At 36.0% G+C, this 18,923-nt stretch overlaps 1 protein-coding gene across 1 annotated transcript in view; it reads left to right on the top strand.

Annotated features, from left to right (window-relative positions):
- The window catches only part of LOC100488567 (connector enhancer of kinase suppressor of ras 2), a 276,323-nt gene that overhangs the window by 143,024 nt on the left and 114,376 nt on the right, over positions 1-18,923 (top strand). The window contains exons 3-4 of the mRNA XM_031891318.1: positions 319-521; positions 4,368-4,455. Of these exons, the coding sequence (XP_031747178.1) occupies positions 319-521; positions 4,368-4,455 (291 nt within the window). The remainder of the gene's footprint in view (positions 1-318; positions 522-4,367; positions 4,456-18,923) is intronic.

Here is an 18,923-nt window from a genome sequence, read left to right as displayed (position 1 = left end):
ACTCAGATGAATGCACCAATGGCCCAATTAGTTGGGCAGAGTTTAAAGGAGCTCAAGGCACATGTGGCATTTTTTTAAATAGCTGTGGTCCTTTAAGTAAGAATGATAATGATAAAAATTTACCTCTTTCCTGACAGTCACTCAATCATTTAAATTACTTTTTTGTCATACCGCCCATTGTCACAATGGGTATATTTTATTTTCTGGAAAACGTTAAAAATTTTAGTTAAACAAAACATATTGTAATGTTGTACAGAACATATTGTAATATCTGTCTTTGTAGTTTAGCCTTTAACCTCTTTATTTGATCATTTTCAGAACTATGGTCTGGAGACTGAAAACCTGAGGACTCTCTCACATAAGCTTAATGCCTCTGCCAAAAACCTGCAGAATTTTATAACGGGTAGAAGGAGGAGTGGACATTATGATGGAAGAGCCTCCAGGCGATTGCCAAATGACTTTCTTACCTCTGTTGTTGATCTGATTGGTGCTGCCAAGAATTTGTTAGCGTGGTTGGATAGGTAATTGGAATTTTTAACCTAAACCAACGTGCTATGTGTTATTTTTATGTGTGTCTCACCTTTTTGACATCTTTTTGCAAGCCCTGGCATTCACTGGTAAACAAAAAGTTTTCATAGAGAGTTGCCTTCCAACAAAGTTATTAGTTATTATGATTATATGCCCATAACTTGTTATGAGATACAGCTCACACAGGTTGTTTATTCCCTGCAAGTATTTAATATTGACTATTACCTTGAATATTTGCTAAATATGTATACACTGTAAGGGACGCACAGTCAGTAACTCATACTCCTGATCTTACCATTTTACATCAGGTTTTTAACATCACCTAAGTTGTAAATCTAACAAAATTCATTCATAGGTTTGTGCCTTTGCTTTGTTTTCCCCCTCTCTATGTTTTAGCTAAATTTAGTAAGAAAGGAGAAAATCAGACAATACAAGGTTACAAAAATGTAATTACTTGCATGTAAGGCTTGCATTTATCTAAATATATATTTTTACTAATGCTTTTTGCTTCTCCAGCCAGATTCTATGAAATCTTTATTGTCTCAGCTGCTACATTCTAAACTATGGGGCTGATTTACTAAGACACGAATTCGAATCCGAATTGGAAAAATTCCGATTGGAAAACGAACATTTTGCGACTTTTTCGTATTTTTTGCGATTTTTTTCGGCGCCTTTACGACTTTTCAGAAATTGTCGCGACCTTTTTGTTACCAATACAGTTTTCGCGAAAAAACGCGAGTTTTTCGTAGCCATTACGATTCGCTCGTATCTTGTCGCGACTTTTTCGTATTGAGCACTCGTAAGCAGCGGCCGAAACTTTCAGACTTAGCATGATTTTGGAAGCCTCCCATAGGACTCAATGGCACCCTGCAGCTCAAACCTGGCCCAAGAAAAGTCACCATACTGAAGCTTGAATGAATCCGAACGCTACGAAAAAATCGCAACATTTTGCGCAACTTTCGGAATGGCTACGAAAAAGGCGCGATAATTTTCCGAAACAATCGCCAAATACCGATCATTACAAAAAAAACGCAATCAGACGCATTCGGCCGGTTCGTGAGTAAGTAAATGGGCCCCTATGAGTACACAAATTATTCTTACAGAGTGTGTTTTATTGCCAAGGAGTTAATAATGCCCATTTGCCCCAGATGAACACCTGTAGGAAAAATTGGAAAGCCTACTGCTTGTCAGGCCTAACCCACCAGCATCATTTCCCAAGCTCAGTAATGCTCTTGTGGCTAAACGGAAGCAAATACCACTAATATTTTAATATTTAGTAGAAAGCTTTCTTGTAGGAATAGAAGCTTGTAAAAGCAACATAGAGTGGACCAACTTAATATTAATACCCTTGGTTTGAGAATTAGATATCTGCATACGTGCAGACACTGTTGGTAAATATATCTATAACGCATCTATACATATTTTGCTTCAGAATATTTATTAATAAAACACAGTGATAACAAACCAGATACAATTATGTAGATCTGCAAAAGCAAATATATTGCAAACATATATATATATATATATATATATATATATCACTGTGAATTTTTAATAAATATTCTGAAGCAAAATATGTATAGATGCATTATTGTTATACTGTATTTTGTAAATAGCTGCATTATTTCTATTGGTCCACATATTTTATTTGATTTATAATTTAATAATGCTATATTATATATCATGGAACAATCCTTTTTATATACAACAGCAAAGGGGACATTATACTGATAGAAAGAAAATAACTAATAGCTTTACAAACTGAATTTAGACTCTTAAGAAGATAAGCTGCATTAAATAAAAGAACAATTTCTGACTTTTGCAAGCTTTATGATAAAGAAATAATAATTGCAACTGCTGACTTTCCAGTGATTGATAGAATACATTAATTAAAATTAAAAAGAGAAATTGAGCATTAGAGCATTAACACACAATATATTAGTATATATTCATTTTATTGTTTAGATGCCAGTGTGGCTAAGCTGCAGGGGGTTACTCTGACCTGGTTCAGTCCAATCTAATTAAACTCATGTTCAAAGCACACAAATTCCCTTCAAGGGACTCTGTAGATTAGAAAAAAGAAGATAATTATTGTCATGTACAGTTAGTTTTCTGGTGAATAAGAAAAAGAGGAAAAGCAACCAAAAAATTAATTAAGTCAAATGCAAAACAATTTGGCATGCTATGCTAACACTGGAATTTCATATTTTCCATTTTACTTGGTCCCTTGACCATAAAAATTTGTTGGCCAGAAAGATAAAAGTTGATTACCTGACTGAAGCTAAATATCAGTATATAGATGTACAAAATGCATTAGGAATGACATGGATTTAGCTAATAGCATTACTACTAATAGTGCAAAGATCACAAAAATCAGCTTTTTGTCATACTGGATATGGATTGTATCAGGGCTAAACTCTAAAAGCTATTCGGACAAATTAATTCGGCAGGTATTGATAAGTTTGTTTTGCAGTACAATTCGTCACGAGACAAAAAATGGCCACAACATCAAAAAAAATGACGCGCGTAAAAAAATGTTGTGCTTGCCATTTTTTTGAAGAAAGGCTCAAAAATATAACAATTTTTTTGACGTGTGACATTTCGGCAAAGCCAAACAGGACAGATCCCTTATCACTATTAAGGACGTGTTATGAAAGTTAAGCAAATCCTTAAGTCCTGCATGGTACAAAATTAAGCATTGTTATATTTCAATCCTGAATCCTAGGACTTGAGACCATTAGTTGGGTAACCTTCAAGCAGCAACTGTGAAAAAAACCAGAATATGCTAAAATGGGCACCATAATCATAAATAACAGAGCCCTATCCCTTGCCATTTACCAAAGAATAGTATTTAACACCTATTGGTTTTACAATGAGCATATCAGAGTGTTTATTTCCATAACAAAATCAAGGTTCTGTAATATTTTCTTACTATTGGCCTTTTAGTATGAAGCAGTATGAAGAAACAAATCATATTCTACTTGGCAAGAAAGGCAGCTTGTGGAATGATTATGGGTTTTAGTATTCAATCTCCATAGGAAACTACTTACCATTGCCTTATAACCCATGTTCCAGGCACCAACTTTTTTTCCCCACACTAATAGGTCTCATGTGCATGCCTATCACAGTGTGTACTATGAACCCTCACCAAAGGCACCTGGAAGGGGAGATGGGAAGATGAGGCAACTATAGTATATCAAGTACAGCCTACACTACTATATCCACTATCACATGATGAAGCTGATCACCCAGGATTTATTTTATCATGTATTTTCAAAAAGTATGCTCACAAAATTTAAAAACACATATTATATATATATATATATATATATATATATATATATATATATACTGTAAATCAGTGTTTCTCTCTGTGTTTTTGATGTTGCATTTTCTGTACTGTACTCTTTGTTTGCTATTTATTTCTATTTTACTGTATGTTCGGCCCAAAAGCCATGGCTTCAGTCATATATGCTGAGAAATTCTCTATGTGGTACAGTGGGTAGTTTTTTTCATATTAGGTTCATTATTTAAATAATATCTGGCTTTCTAATGCAAACACTAAATAAAGACATCCCTTATTTTAATGATGGGCATCATTTGGTGCTCCAACTCAAAAAGTTTCTTTATCAGGTCTCCCAGGTCAAGGATTTTCCCATTAGTATGAAGGCAGCCCACCCTGCCCTATTTTCAGGTAGATTTTTTCTTTTTTGTTTGTCAGTAAATGGTAAAAACATGAAAAAGTAGAAGTGGTACAAGGAATTAGTATTATTTTGTCCCCCACAGATGATTTATGAATGGGCCTTTTGATAATAGTTTCTCCTGCTGTTTACTCCCAGGTCTCCGTTTGTAAGTGTGACTGAATATTCACTGCTAAAAAACAACATTGTTCAACTGTGCCTGGAATTGACCACCATTGTGCAGCAGGTAAGGATATAACAAAAGAGACATGGTTAGAAATGGGGGGTTTTTTTGTACGTTCAAGTGTCTGGGCAGCTGCTGGAATGATTTCTTGGGTTTGTGGCTTAGTGTTAAGGGTATGACTAGAGTTGAAATTATAACAGGAGTTATTTGGACACCCTGGTTATACAAAAGTGCTTGCATAGCATAGATATTTTAGACCTCACTTAGTTTATTTTAGATATATGCAAAAACAAAGCAGTTCATTTTGGTTTGTAGACAAGTAAGGTAGCGCCCCATGGATTACAATTGATATTGTTGCAATGCTGTGAATACATTTTCTCTGGCTGACAAACACAATTGTGGGGATGATTCACTCGAGGATAGTACAAAAGAAGGAGCTACTGAAGAAAATAAATGCTGCAGCTTTGTTTGTTGTTTCTTTAATTGAGCGGTCTTCTACATTGTATATAGTGCTCACATGTACAGTTCCATTTTCATAATACAAATTAAAATGTAATTTTGTTGAATCATAAAAAATATTTCTAGAGATTTTATACATCACACATGGCAATCACTGTCAAATTATTTAACAGGCAGTATCTACATAGAAATGATCATATATTAATAATGCCATAATTCTTCTCAATATTGCTAGGTCAGGACTCACCACTGATTAAAGCTAACCTGTGTCTACCCGACTGATGGATATTGGTCAGCCCATGCAGCTAATCAATAGCAGCAAGTCATTACAACAGATTAATACTGACCAGAGCAGATAACTGATCAATATTAACCAGCCAACACATTTGCTAAATAGTGATGTGTCCTCACAAAAGATTGAAACTAACAAGTTTACACATTTGATTAATACTTATCACTTTTTAATACAAATTCACGGATCATTGTGCACGTATCTGTTAAAACATGAGTTTTGTATTAATTAATACTGATTGAATAATACTACCAGCTATTAATGCTTATTTCCTAGAACTGTTTTTATATAGATAAGAACTCTGTTTAGCTCATTTATAGATGTTCCTGGCAGAAAGTTTAATCAATATGTTTCTCTGGATCATTTTTTTTTAAATGACTATGATATTCCAGGTTATATGTATTGGACATCCATATTCAGCAAGAGCAAAGCAATACTTGTGGTTGTAAATTGTTGTTCCTGGGGGAAGGAAGCTGCTGAGCAGGCATATATACAAATATGTAGAAAAAACATATTCTGTCCAGTTATGCCCTTATATGTAACTCAGTAATAGGTTATTTTACAAAGGGAGGATAAAATAGTAGCAAGTTAAAAAGTAAACATGACATATATTTTTCCCCATGGTGATGAAACTTTGTTTATTTCTGTACCATGTTGGGCAAGTGAATTGATCTCTGTAATAAAGATCCATGTTGCAATACAAAAATATATTTGATGTCAGGAGCTTCATTTAATATTAAGAGGGAAAGCACAAAAGTTGCAAAAACGCTGGTATAAATGCAAATGCTGAAAATAGGCAGGAACATTTTCACCAGGTTATTTGGATGCAGCATTTTATGTCACTAAATGGGCACCAGGCAGGTGGGACATAGATGTAAAGAGCTTCTGTGCACTGTGCCAAAAAACATGCCTCCCTTGGACTGGAAATTTGCAACCTTAATAGGCTGTACCCTTCTGTGAGTAACGTAAAGCACTGAACCTCAGTCTGAACCATAAAGGATTATAGGTTGATTCATTAAAGTGCGTTAAAACATCCGCTATTTATAGCATACGGTAAAAATTTTATCGCGACTAATTTTTCGCGTCTTAACGCACGATTTACTAAAAGCATACTTGTGTTAATTTAGACACAATGCTGCTTGCGTTATTTAAGTCGCGAAGACTATTTTCGTGCAGTATTTGATGCAACGCGCGCTAATCAACACATCGCGCACAAATAGTCGCCGCATGCGAAAAAACACACGCCATATTAGCCATACATGGCATTACTTTCGTAAAACTACTTTTATGAAAATGACCATTTCCCTGCAAACTGGAGGCTGCATCACTCTAGGGCCAACACATACTTATAAATCCCACTGCAAAGTCCATATTTTTTTTCCAAAAGCTCATTAACTGTACTTTTCTATAATTAATTTTCGCACAGACAAATGCGATATTTAGAGCTTCTAAGTGTTTGTGAATCATGGGTTAGTATTATTTCTGCGCACTAATTAATGCAATGCAGTAAAATTAACGCATGCGGTTGCGCACTAATTAACGCACGCGATATGCGACTTAACACATGCGATAATACTTTAGCGAATCGCAGGTTTTTTTGCATCAATTTTAACGCAAAAAACGTGCGATAAAACTTATCGACCTTTAGTGAATCAACCCTCAGGCATCTTATACACAGTAGGGAGTCCTGGAGGGACCCATTTTAAACATATCTGTAAAAACTCCATCTCTAGCTGAGCCATATCAAAGGTTTATATATTTATCATACATTTCTAAGATTCATAAGATATCTTTGCTAAAAATGGAATGGTTTTGATAAATCCTGACAAAATAAAGTAAAACCAGACCAATAGACACATAAATATGCATATGATTTGCACACTCCTTCAACAAATTTCAGCTTTCCTTCATATGGCTTAGTCTGAATACAGTATGGTACTCAAAGAGTTAAAATGCATGCACTGAGAAACCCACATCAGTTCTAAGCCTTAGCGCTTATGGATTAATTTCCCAGCTGGAGGGATTCTGTTAAAACAATGTTCACAGTGGTAGAGAAGCAGCCAGAGGAATGAAGTAGGAAAAATCCTCACTGGTGAAGGTATCAGGGGAGCGTGGAGGCTTAGTATTTGCACTTCATGGACAACAATCTGTTAGATGTTTTCACAACACTCATTTTCTCTTTTCTACAATATTCAATTAGAGAGAGGTCGATTTTGCCTGGGGCGCATTTTGAATATATTCCACCAACTTAAAAGTAAATGCCTTTACCAGCAGCTATAAGCACATGTTAACTCTTCATTACTTAATCATCTTATAAAATACCAGATCAAAAGTAACATGCATTGTGATCAACTGAAATCTAGCAAAAGCAAGCAACAAATCTACATTAGTTTTTATTGGCAAAGCCTGTGCACCCCTTGCCTAATAATAATTGGCTTTAACTATTCAGCATAAAAATAATTTGGACAATTGATGTTATATTATGCTAAGGTCAGAAACTTCATCTGAAAAGTGCATTAAATAAATTACCAGTATTCAAGTATAAAGTATTCCTTTTTCCCTTAATTTGCAACTGTTTTTTATTCATGATTGAATTATGCAAGGGTTTTTTGTGTGCTGGTAATCTATTCACAAGGAACAAAAATGGAGTAGCCTCAATTTTCTAATTTGCAATAAGCAAAAAGTATGTTCAGCACAAGCCCTAGTCATTGCCCACATAATGGGGAAATGAAAACCTTCCAAGATTCATTCAAACCAATGAGCACATCACTGTGCTGTTGAATAGAAATCTTGATACCCCTTTACTTATTGTGAAATCCCTAAGAGTCCTCAAGGATTTTTCCTTTTCCTCTCCAGTCTTTTGTATTAGTGACGAGAGAAATATCAAAGCCATAGAGGATCAATACTAGAGAATATAAACAAAACCACAATTTGTATTAGTTTTATGTGTATTTAGTAGTATTATGTGTCTTATGTGTTTTGTTGCCTGGAATATTTTTGTGTGTTGCTAAAATAACAATATTTTCAGCAAGAACTTTTATTCCATACACTGCACACTGGTACTAACTACAAAACTGACTTTTTCCCACTGCTGCATGGGGTTGCTAAATGCTTTCCGGCACTGCAAAAGCGATATTAAATGTTTGCAAGATTGAAATTATTCACACAAAGCAATTATTTTTCACATTGCGTATATTTTCACATTAACAACTTATTACATCTTCCCCTTGAAATTTAAACTGTTGATTGATTGGGGTTAATTACCCTAGCAATCAAGAAGCAGGTTTGATGTAAGAAATTAATAGTAGAGGGCCTGAAAAGAAAAACAAGCTATTAAAAAAAATATGAATAACAATAACAATGGAACCTCGCAATCAATGTATCACTGTATTGTGACTTGATTCTCTTCTTAATAAAGTGTGAGATGATTATAGATTAGAGGTCAATCATAAATGTGTTTTATTATCTATCAGATCTGAAACCACACATATTATATTAGGAATAGTGAATCCATTTATAAAGTTTGCATCAAGGTCAACCCGTCAATGCATTGTTTCTGTCATTCAAGTTGGGTAAATAGATTTGCCTTGACTCTCCTCACTGCTTTGTTATTTTTTCCCTAAAGCAATATTTGCTTTTACAAAGCTATTTAATAAATATTAATTTTAAAAAGCTATTTATTTCATCCTTGTATAATGTATTTATTCTTATTCATGTAAATACTGAGTGAATTAGCCATCACTGTCCCTAGGATTAAGACCCCCTTAAATTGCAGAGAGTAAAAAAAGCCTTTTTTCTGACCAGAAAGGGTGACCATTTGTCTCTGCTTATCACCTCATGAATATCAACCCAGTCTTGACCGCATCTCCTCATATTTAGGGGCACATTTACTAATCCACGAACGTCCGAAAAGCGTCCGAATGTGTTTTTTTCGGAATGATCAGTATTTTGCGATTATTTTCGTAAATTGTCGCGACTTTTTCGTAGCCATTACGACTTGCTCGTAAATTGTCGCGACTTTTTTGTAGCCATTACTACTTGCTCGTAAATTGTTGCGACTTTTTCGTAGCTGTCGTGCCGAGTATGAAAGTTTCAGATTCATTAAAGTTTCAGTATCGTGACTTTCCTTGGGCCAGGTTGGAGCTGCAGAGTGCCATTGAGTCCTATGGGAGGCTTCCAAAATCATGCAAAGTCGCCATTGAGTCCTATGGGAGGCTTCCAAAATCATGCAAAGTCGCAAGGAAAGTCAGGTTTGCCCGCCGTTTCCGAGCGCTCAATACGAAAAAGTTGCGACAATATACGAACAAGTCGTAATGGCTACGAAAAAGTCGCAACAATTTACGAGCAAGTCATAATGGCTACAAAAAAGTTGCGACAATTTACAAAAAAATCGCAAAATTTCTGTTTCCAATTCGATTTTTTCCCCATTCGGGATTCGGATTCGTGGATTAGTAAATCAGCCCCTTAGAGTCATTCCAGTTATTAATGAATTCATTTGCATGTCCCTTCACTTTTACAGCTCAGTTGTATTTTATATAAAAATGTTACTAAATACAGTAGCTGTGCTAATCTAGGTGTGTATCTAAGGGGCACATTTACTAACCCACGAACGGGCCGAATGCGTCCGATTGCGTTTTTTTCGTAATGATCGGTAATTTTGCGTCTTTACGATTTTTGCGTAAAAACGCGAGTTTTTTGGCGTCTTTACGATTTTTGCGTAAAAACGTGAGTTTTTCGGCGTCTTTACTAAAGTTGCGCAAAGTCGCGATTTTTTCGTAGCGTTAAAACTTGCGCGCAACGTTGCGCCTTTTAAGTTTTAACGCTATGAAAAAGGCGCGACTTTGCGCGCAAGTGTTAACGCTACGAAAAAATTGCGACTTTGCGCAACTTTCGTAAAGACGCCGAAAAACTCGCGTTTTTACGCAAAAATCGTAAAGACGCCGAAAAAATCGCAAAAAATACGAAAAAGTCGCAAAATGTTCGTTTCCAATCGGAATTTTTCCAATTCGGATTCAAAATTGTGTCTTAGTAAATCAGCCCCTTAGTGTATATATAGAGGAAACGTTCAGCTTTTATGCTTTAAGTCAACTCTACACAATGCCACACAGTTAATACATTTCATGCATGTTTTTTTTCACATAAATAACCCTGCAGTTACTATATAAATAGTGAGCCTCATCTGTCATTTACTCTCTTAGTCCTCCTGTATGAATGGCATCAATGGCAACTTCAAGGTCATTACTGTATTAGTGAGATCCCCTCACACTGACTGTTTGGTAGTATTTGCTGACTATACCTCCATGTGTCATGCCTTCACTTAGCTATTAAGAGTGACGTCAATAGAATTATCACACAGTGCAGGAAATTCTATTACAATATGAAGTGACTCTACCAGCACATAATGTAGGTCATTGTCTGACTTCAAATGATCCATGCTTACTGATCATTTAGCCTTCATGTTATCAGACTGAATAACTGAAATTCGTCCATCCAGTTATGCAAGTCTTTTCATTGTTCTTTCTTTGTATAGCACCAACACATAGGGGCTGATTTATCAAAGATCGAATTTCGGACTTTTAAAAGTACGTTTGGGAAAAATTTGGATGAAATACGAAAATTTCTGATGTATGTTAATTGCACGAAAATTCGCATCGTGGTTGTACAAAAATATCGCGGTAAGATCAGAAATTTTCGTATCCGAACGATCGTAGACAGCGCAAAAAACTTTCTGACTTTGAACCTTTAGTGCATATTTTTGGAAGCCTCCCAAAGCTACTCAAGGGCACTCTGTAGCTCCAACATGGCCAAAGGAAAGTCATGATACCAAAGCTTGAATGAATAACAAAACTTTCGTACTCGTTGTGACAAATAAGATTTTATCGCACAAATTGTCGCAAACTACGGAAAAGTAGTGGAAATTGATTAAAAAAAATCAACGAAAATACACACAGTTCTAAAAGTTAGAAAACATACAATTTTTTTCCATTTGTGCTCATTCGGACTTGAGCCCCATAATGTAGCTTTTTACATACATTACATATCATCACGTCAGTCCCTGCCCCAGTGGAGCTTACAATCTATGGCCCCTATCATCTTTATACACACATTATGGCTGATTCTGCTTTTATATCTTCATCGTATATCTTTATCTGGTGTATAGGAGGAAACCAGGCATGGGGAGAACTGGCTGTTTCAAAGCCTTTAACAAAACCCAACTAAAGCACTTAGCTTCCAAATATCTATCATACATTACTTGAGATTAATTAATTGTTATTAATATAAGAAAAAAGTATTGAACTGACTACTTTTTATATGTTGATGCTTTTCTAAATATGTGTTAATATTAATTATAATGTTTCCAGTTAAAAAGTATCCCCACATAGCCCAGAATTAATAATGTGTGGGCCTGGTTTTCATTAGTGCTAAAAATGATATTCCCTTTAAAAAAATAACACCTTTATTGGCCCTCTTCCATCCTTGTCTATGCTATAAATGAGTGGTGGGAGTGTTTTAACACTGATTCCCCAGAAGCACAATAGGATGGGGCAGTCAATCACAACTCTACCCTTATACAGAGAATATACAGCAGAACCCTATCAGGTCTGTCCAACCGATGGCTGTCCACCCACAAGATTATTGGCTGGTTTCTTCCAGATGGAGCGACACCAAGTGGACAAACATGATCTAAATGCTTTCTGATTCCAACCCACCAAAAGATCAGTACTTTATTAAAATGCAAACATGGAGCAGGTGTTGTGCACAAGCAGACTGAGCATGTTTCATTACACTGAAAACAGCGTCCTGACCAATTTAAATAGCTCTGGAGAATCTGAGAATGAGTCAGTTTGGCAGATTGTAAGGATGAGGCAAGAAAGACTTGTGATCTGTTTACGATAGTGTTTGAAGGAGCTCTGATATCCCTGGGCAATGTTATTTTATTCATATCATGCTGTACTTACCATGGGCATTTCACAAATTCAAAGCTATGTATATGTTCCTCACACACATCGACACACATTGCAATTATCATATATCTTTACATGACAGATGTACTACTGCAAACAGACCTCTGATCCCTGCTAGAATCTTAAAGGGTTTATATTAGTCACCAAATTAGCTCTTACAACGCCTGCGGGAATGCATTTTTAGCTGCATAGATAAACAACATATTTATAAGCCAAGAAAGACTTGCCTTTGCCTGAGTGCAAGCAAACCTAATATCTGCAGGAGGGAATACCCTGCCAGAAATGCATTATTAGCCTGCTAAAGGCTTCCCTCCATCTAGTTTGGTTCCCTTGGCTAAATCATTTTGGGCCAAGAAACGATAATTAATACTGTGCACTGAGTTTCTTCTTTGTGGAGTAACTCATACCCAACTCTTATCTTTCTGAAGGGGCAGACACAGCTAAATGTTAAACCTTTCCTATGATTTCCTTTCCTATTTATCATAATATTTCATATTGCCTTTATTACATATACATTGTGTTTCGCAATAATTATAAACTCATTCAAAAACTACAAATCTTAATATACGAAGTACATTTGTTTAATGGCCAGCGAGGCCTTTACATTGACTTACCAGTTATTTCTATCTCGGAACTCTCAGAAAAGGATCAATAGGTGTTACCATGTTAAAGTCTTCAGATGTGGTAAAACAGCTTATCCAGTGGACTAAATGCCTGTCCCCTTTAATTTATGTAGTTTCTTAAATCCTTTCCCAGACACCATTCTACTCTGGGTGTCTAGTAATACAGTTTTATGTGTCCAACTCCATGTCAGCACAACTGGGTGTAACCCCATCCCAAAAGCATTAAAAACCCAACCACACCGCTTTTATCTTTTTGTCCTTCTGCTTCTGTTTTTGTCCCTATTGGAAACTAGTCTTCTTTAGTCTTGGAAAAGCATTAGGCCTGCCAGCAAAACATCCTAGTGGCTGGGGTATTGGTTGATGTTTTTTCAATAAAACATTGTTTTTGCCTAGCTTTTACCTAGCAAAAAAGATCCCTATACATATTTTGAAAACAAAATATATAGAGTTTAAAAAGTGCTGTCCCATTTACATTTATCATTGTTGAAAGTATGATTGTTCCATATGTGCCTACCTGTATATGCCTACAACTCTGCCTATATGCCTACATCAAATACACAGAGCTCAGGCCAAAATGTAATTGTTTTCTTAATAAGGGGTGTTATAGAAATTTCAGATACCAGAAGTCGTTTGAGGTAATTCGGTAAGGTTTATTAGACAACTACATGGGTTCTGAGCAAAAGATAGTCAGAAAGACAGAACAAAGACAGCACAGGGTTAATATAGACAGTAGCGTATGTCATAAGAAACATTTGAGCATAGGCATTACATGTTTACCAGTGTAAACACATAGAAATGTCTGTTCACAGCACAGAAAACAAGATCTTTGCCAAATAGGTGGTTCTGTCTTCAAGGCTATAGTTGACGTAACTACAGCTAGCTAAAGAACAGAATCCATCCGACTCAGGGGGGCCTGTGGGTGAATCTGCACACACAGAATGTATTCTTTATCAGGGGCAAGGTGCAGTTCAGAACACACTCACAAGAGAGCTCTGGGTGGTTGAGGGTATTATTTCCAGGGTTCCTGCTGCATGTTAAGCCTACACATGTATCTGGCGTGCACTTAATGATTTTTAAACATTTTCTTCCACTATCTGGAAGAATGATTTGCACTTGCAGTATTTAAGTGCCAAAAAGTTGCCCACAGTTACTTTTATAAACAAAATTCAAAAAACCAAAATGCTCAGTACAGTTTGACCAAAAGAATAAAATAAAACAAAAACCTAAAGCTTTAAAATGAAAGCTTCAGACGAAGAAACATCATATGCCATGGAGCAGATAACAGCAGTCAGTTCAAAAGAATTTAAGACAGGGCTTGAGCACTCTTTGTTTGATGAATGAGATACGCCAACCTGCCTAAAGTTATAAAAGGGAATTGCATTTCTTTTTCTTCTTTGTCTTCCATCCCATTCCATAGAGAGAAAGCTTTTAAAGCCCTACTTCCTAGGGGGGAATTCACAAAAATCTCGGTAAAGGAAAATATCGTAAAAATGTCTTATATGTCTGATTTTTTTGGTGTTAATATCCCTTAATGTGATAATTACACCAAACTTTTGCATTTTTTCATAATTACATGCTTTATTCAGAAAAGGGCATATTAACCCAGTAGCTTAACTAAGTGAGAGAAATCCCAGAAAATCCAGATATGTGGATGCATTTATGTGTTATGCATGTATTGGAAGCTAGCATATCAATTTGCTGTCACTAATCTATATCCAGCAGAAAAATATAGCAATATTACATGAAATGACAACAAGCAAGTAATGTATTTATTATCCCTGTGTCTTTGTGTTTCATTAAACTGAAAACACTTGAAGTCGATATGCAGTACTTATGTTGGAACTTTAAGATTTATTAGCTTTGAAGATGAAACTACATTTTTTTCTTGTGACAATATTATGCTCATCTCAGTTTATGGTTCAGTGGTGCTAATTAATTTCTTCAGCGTTTTCAGCTCACACGCTCTTCCCCAGGCACTTGTTGTTGAAAATTAAGGCAGCATATGAATTTTTCTTTACTTTACATTTTGTAACAGCCACGCTAGGCAGCATTTTATGCATAAACATACTAATCAGACAGACACAGATAGGGCACAAGGAGAGTGTTTTTCTGCCTAAATATACAGACAGGCAGAAAATCAAAGAGCACATTGCACTCTGCAGCTAAAATCCATTTATTTACTAAACATTTAGATACCTTTCCATTGCATTTAAGGTAGTACTCAGGACAAACTTGTTCCATGTCTGTAATAGCTGGTGTATAGTTGAAATGCTTAAGGGCTAGTTCAATAGAGCAAATAGCATGTGACTCAGTGTGACCAAACAGCAATGATCGATTCTCATATGAATAGAACTGATTTTAACAGACTTTCCATGCTGGTGATTGATAAGAATGTGATTGAAATGACTGAGAGGCAGTGCAGCATAACATGACTGAATCAATGTGAAATAACGAATGTGATCAAGCAAACAAATTTAAGAGGCCAGAGTGGTAATGTACCATGACCCTGGGGCACAAAATCTCACCCCTTAGCGCTCATTCAAGAACAACTTGCGCTGGCAGCACTGTCCTTACTGCCTGCTTTGCAGCCTGCGCCCCCTAGTGCTCCTCAACATGTCTGGGGGTCTACTTGCCTCTCCCACATCCCTCATGGATACAGAGTTGCCTTTAGAGTTTCCTTGCAATGAAAGAAACAGGGGTCCTTGTCCAGGAACTTAAACTTAATTGATAATCAGCAGTTTTAGTATAGCTGTATTGTGGCTGTTCTCATTGTAAAGACAGACTATAAAGCTGCAATGCAGTTTTACTACTGCTGGAGTGTCCAGACTCCCCTAGACAGTGACCTTGTAGGTGATATAGGGCCCAGTAAGTTTAATGAGTTGGAAAAGACTTTGGGTACTTCACAACAAGCTTATTCTTTTATTATATATTTTATTATACTACTATACATAGATTATGCAACACATTAATGGGCATTTACTTCAAATTTTTACTGCAAATTCAGTGTGCAAAGTGCAATTTCAAATACAATCCATATCCACAATATATGTTTTTGTCCCAGAATGCAGTCCCCCCCCCCCCCAATCTAGTGTAATAGCAACCACAAGGAATACTAGTATGTGCCTTGTCCAATTAGGCCTAATACTTGCCCAAATGTATTTGTGTTTTGCGTGAACCAGAAAATTGAGTTAGGATGGCATTACTTCTGGTGTCAAAAATGCTTATTCCTTATCTGGTGTCAAAATGCTTATTCCTTATGGGCAAGTGCAAGTGCAAATTGATGCAGGGGAGCCATAAAATTGGTGGAAAGTGGTGGCAGCTTTCCCGGTTCTGGTTCCCCTCCTCTAATGGAAACCGATTATCCAAAAAGTTTTGAACTACGGGAAGGCCATCTCCTATAATGTCTATTTTAAGAAAGTAATGTCCTATATATGTGGACAACAGGGTCCCATTCCAATTCCCATTTAAAAAATCTATTTGAAAATCACTGTAGGTATTGGATCCTTTACCCGGAAACCTGTTAGCAGAAAGCTTTAAATTACATGAAGGTGATTTCTTATTACAATCAAATAATTCTAATTTTTAAAATGGATCCATCAATTTTTGCACTACCGCACCTATAGGTCATAAATGAGCCCTATTAACTCCTACAGGAATGGTATAGGCTGCACATGCTTTCATTACAAATTACAAATAAAGGACCTTGACAAGCCAGCTTGTCAAATAGCTTGCCCTGAAAAAATATCAAGATATGTTTGGTCAAGAAGGCATTTTTGAGGGCAAGAAATTTTATCAAACAGGAATAAGAAAAAGCCTCAGCCAGCTATATTTTTCATTTATAAAAAAAACTAATGAGTGTTGCAATCAAAGAAACTGTTATAGCAAGTTGCAAGAAAATATAAAGATAAATGGTTGTTTGATACAAGAAATAACCTTCTAGTACATGTGGTGAGGAAAAAAATGCAGCAAAGGACTTTAAACTCACATGGGATAAATAAAAGCAATTTTAAAGTATAAAATCCTAATGATATATTTAATGGGCAGATTTCAATGTAGGTCACAGGATAGGATAGGATACTGGATAGAACATATTAAACAAACTAGCAGATTTTAATATGCATTTCTCATAAGTATCACAATCTCTCTGCTTTCTTGGTGTCTGACCTGAGCCTGGTTAAGAGACAGGTTTTTGCTTAGCAGTAGATTATGACAATGAATTTTTGAAAATGTATTATTTTTTATTAAGTTATATTTAATATGTAAAGCAAAAAGCAAAGCATAGTAACAAAATCATAAATTTATTGAGGTTGTAGTACAAAAATGATTTTAGATTACATTCAGAATAACAGCTCATTCTAAATTCAGCTCAAAATATTTTGTTTATCACAAGCAGTCTATGCTGCCTATTAGGTTTCGATGGGTAGTGGGTACAATTTGTAATATGTTTTTAAAAACTTAGAGGTTAAGAGGGTAAAAGGTTCCATCCAAAGTGCAATGTTTTCTAACGTAGAAGCCTGGATTTCAAGGCATTTATCATAGTCTCCTCTACAGTAACATGTACCAGTCATCTGAAGCACAGCCAGGTGCTATTTAGGAAGGTCACTGAATCTATATTGGAAACAGGAGACCTAGCTGTGGAATTAATGGTGATGTTTGTTCAATACAGAATATAGATTCTGCTGTTGGGAGGAACAAGTTATATTTTCTAAAGGTGTAAGAAAACATCCAGAAGATTATTACACAATCACATTCAAGAACATTCTCTTTATATTGTTGCACATTTAAGTGTGGCTTCTGATTGGCAGTGTTTTTGCAGATGACTTACTGTAGATCCCTTACTCAAATTGTGAGTAGGGACTTAACAGAAAAATGAGTGGAGGTCACTAGTGATGAGCGAATCTGTCCCATTTCGCTTGACAGCAAAATTTGCGAAACAACAGAAATATTTGCGAAATGCAGCTGTCGCACGACTGTTTTAAATGCGGACGTGCCTATTTTGATGTGGTCACATCTATTTTGCCATGAGCGTGCCAATTTTGACATGACTGTAACTTTTTTTAGACGCGTACCAATTTTTTTCACGCCAAATTTTCGCAGGAGTTTCGTGAAACAATTTGACATTGGCGAAATGTGAAAATTTACTGCAAATCTATGCCTGCCAAAACAAATTGCTCATCACTAGAGGTCAAAGGTTTCTTGTGCAAGCCAATATTATTTTAGTATTTTATGGGTCAGTGCCACTTAGTTTTACAGTCTTTATATCTTTGTGGCACCACATATGTCTATTACAACAAATATGATTTTTTTTTTTTTTTTAAATAACTATCAAGTCTATACCTTTGTTAACAGGTATGTTTTTTACTTTCTGCATAAAGAACTAACGACCACTTTTTTCTGTTTTTATGTATAACTGCACATGTGCCAACCCTAATGGCATTGCCAGCAGCAACCAATTGGGCACAGTCAAGCCCATGACATGGAGCAGTGTGTATGTTTCATGCTGAGGGGAGTCTAATGGGGTTTGTTGCCCATCTGTAGAGCAGAATAATTGATTAGACTTCATTAGAATAGAATACAGGCCAACTGTAAAATGCTAAGTAAGTGGGACAATTGCAAGAAGATAATTCATGTAACAGTTACTTTATTTCAGACTTTCCTTGTCCTTAAAAAACATGATATTTTAGAAATAACTCAGAAACCTATGACCAGCGAGAATCCAGTTAGATATCCCTATTACAGAGCACTAATTGTCACCCTGACTCTTAAGTGTATTCTGTAGGTGGTCTTTTACTTTTGCAATTAATTGTAGCTCTCACATCTGAAAAGAAATTGTCACACACACATATAGGAATGTCAAAGGAAATAAAGTGTGCCAATAAAGTCTTGTGTGTATAGTTAGAAGAGTACCTCTTGGTGCATAGAGAAACTACCTTGTCAGTTGATACTCAGGTTTATAGATATTAATGTCCAGTGGTTAATCTATGGGGGTGTGCCAAACATGTTTCCAAAAGCTTCTTGAAAAAGAGTTTCAGAATGTAGAGGCAGACAGGAAGTGACAGAAGGGAAGTGGTGCTTTTAGTTAAACTTCAGCTGGTGGTTTCCCTGATTGTGTAGGAGTGAGTCTGACAGAATTTGCCTTACTGATGTGCAAAAGTATAAATACTGCATAGCTTAGTTGGCATTGCATGGTTA

The sequence above is a fragment of the Xenopus tropicalis genome, chromosome 8 (assembly GCF_000004195.4).
Source record: "Xenopus tropicalis strain Nigerian chromosome 8, UCB_Xtro_10.0, whole genome shotgun sequence".
In the NCBI taxonomy this organism is placed as follows: domain Eukaryota; kingdom Metazoa; phylum Chordata; class Amphibia; order Anura; family Pipidae; genus Xenopus; species Xenopus tropicalis.
Note: the sequence above shows the minus strand (reverse complement) of the source record. Positions and strands in the feature narration are given on the sequence as shown.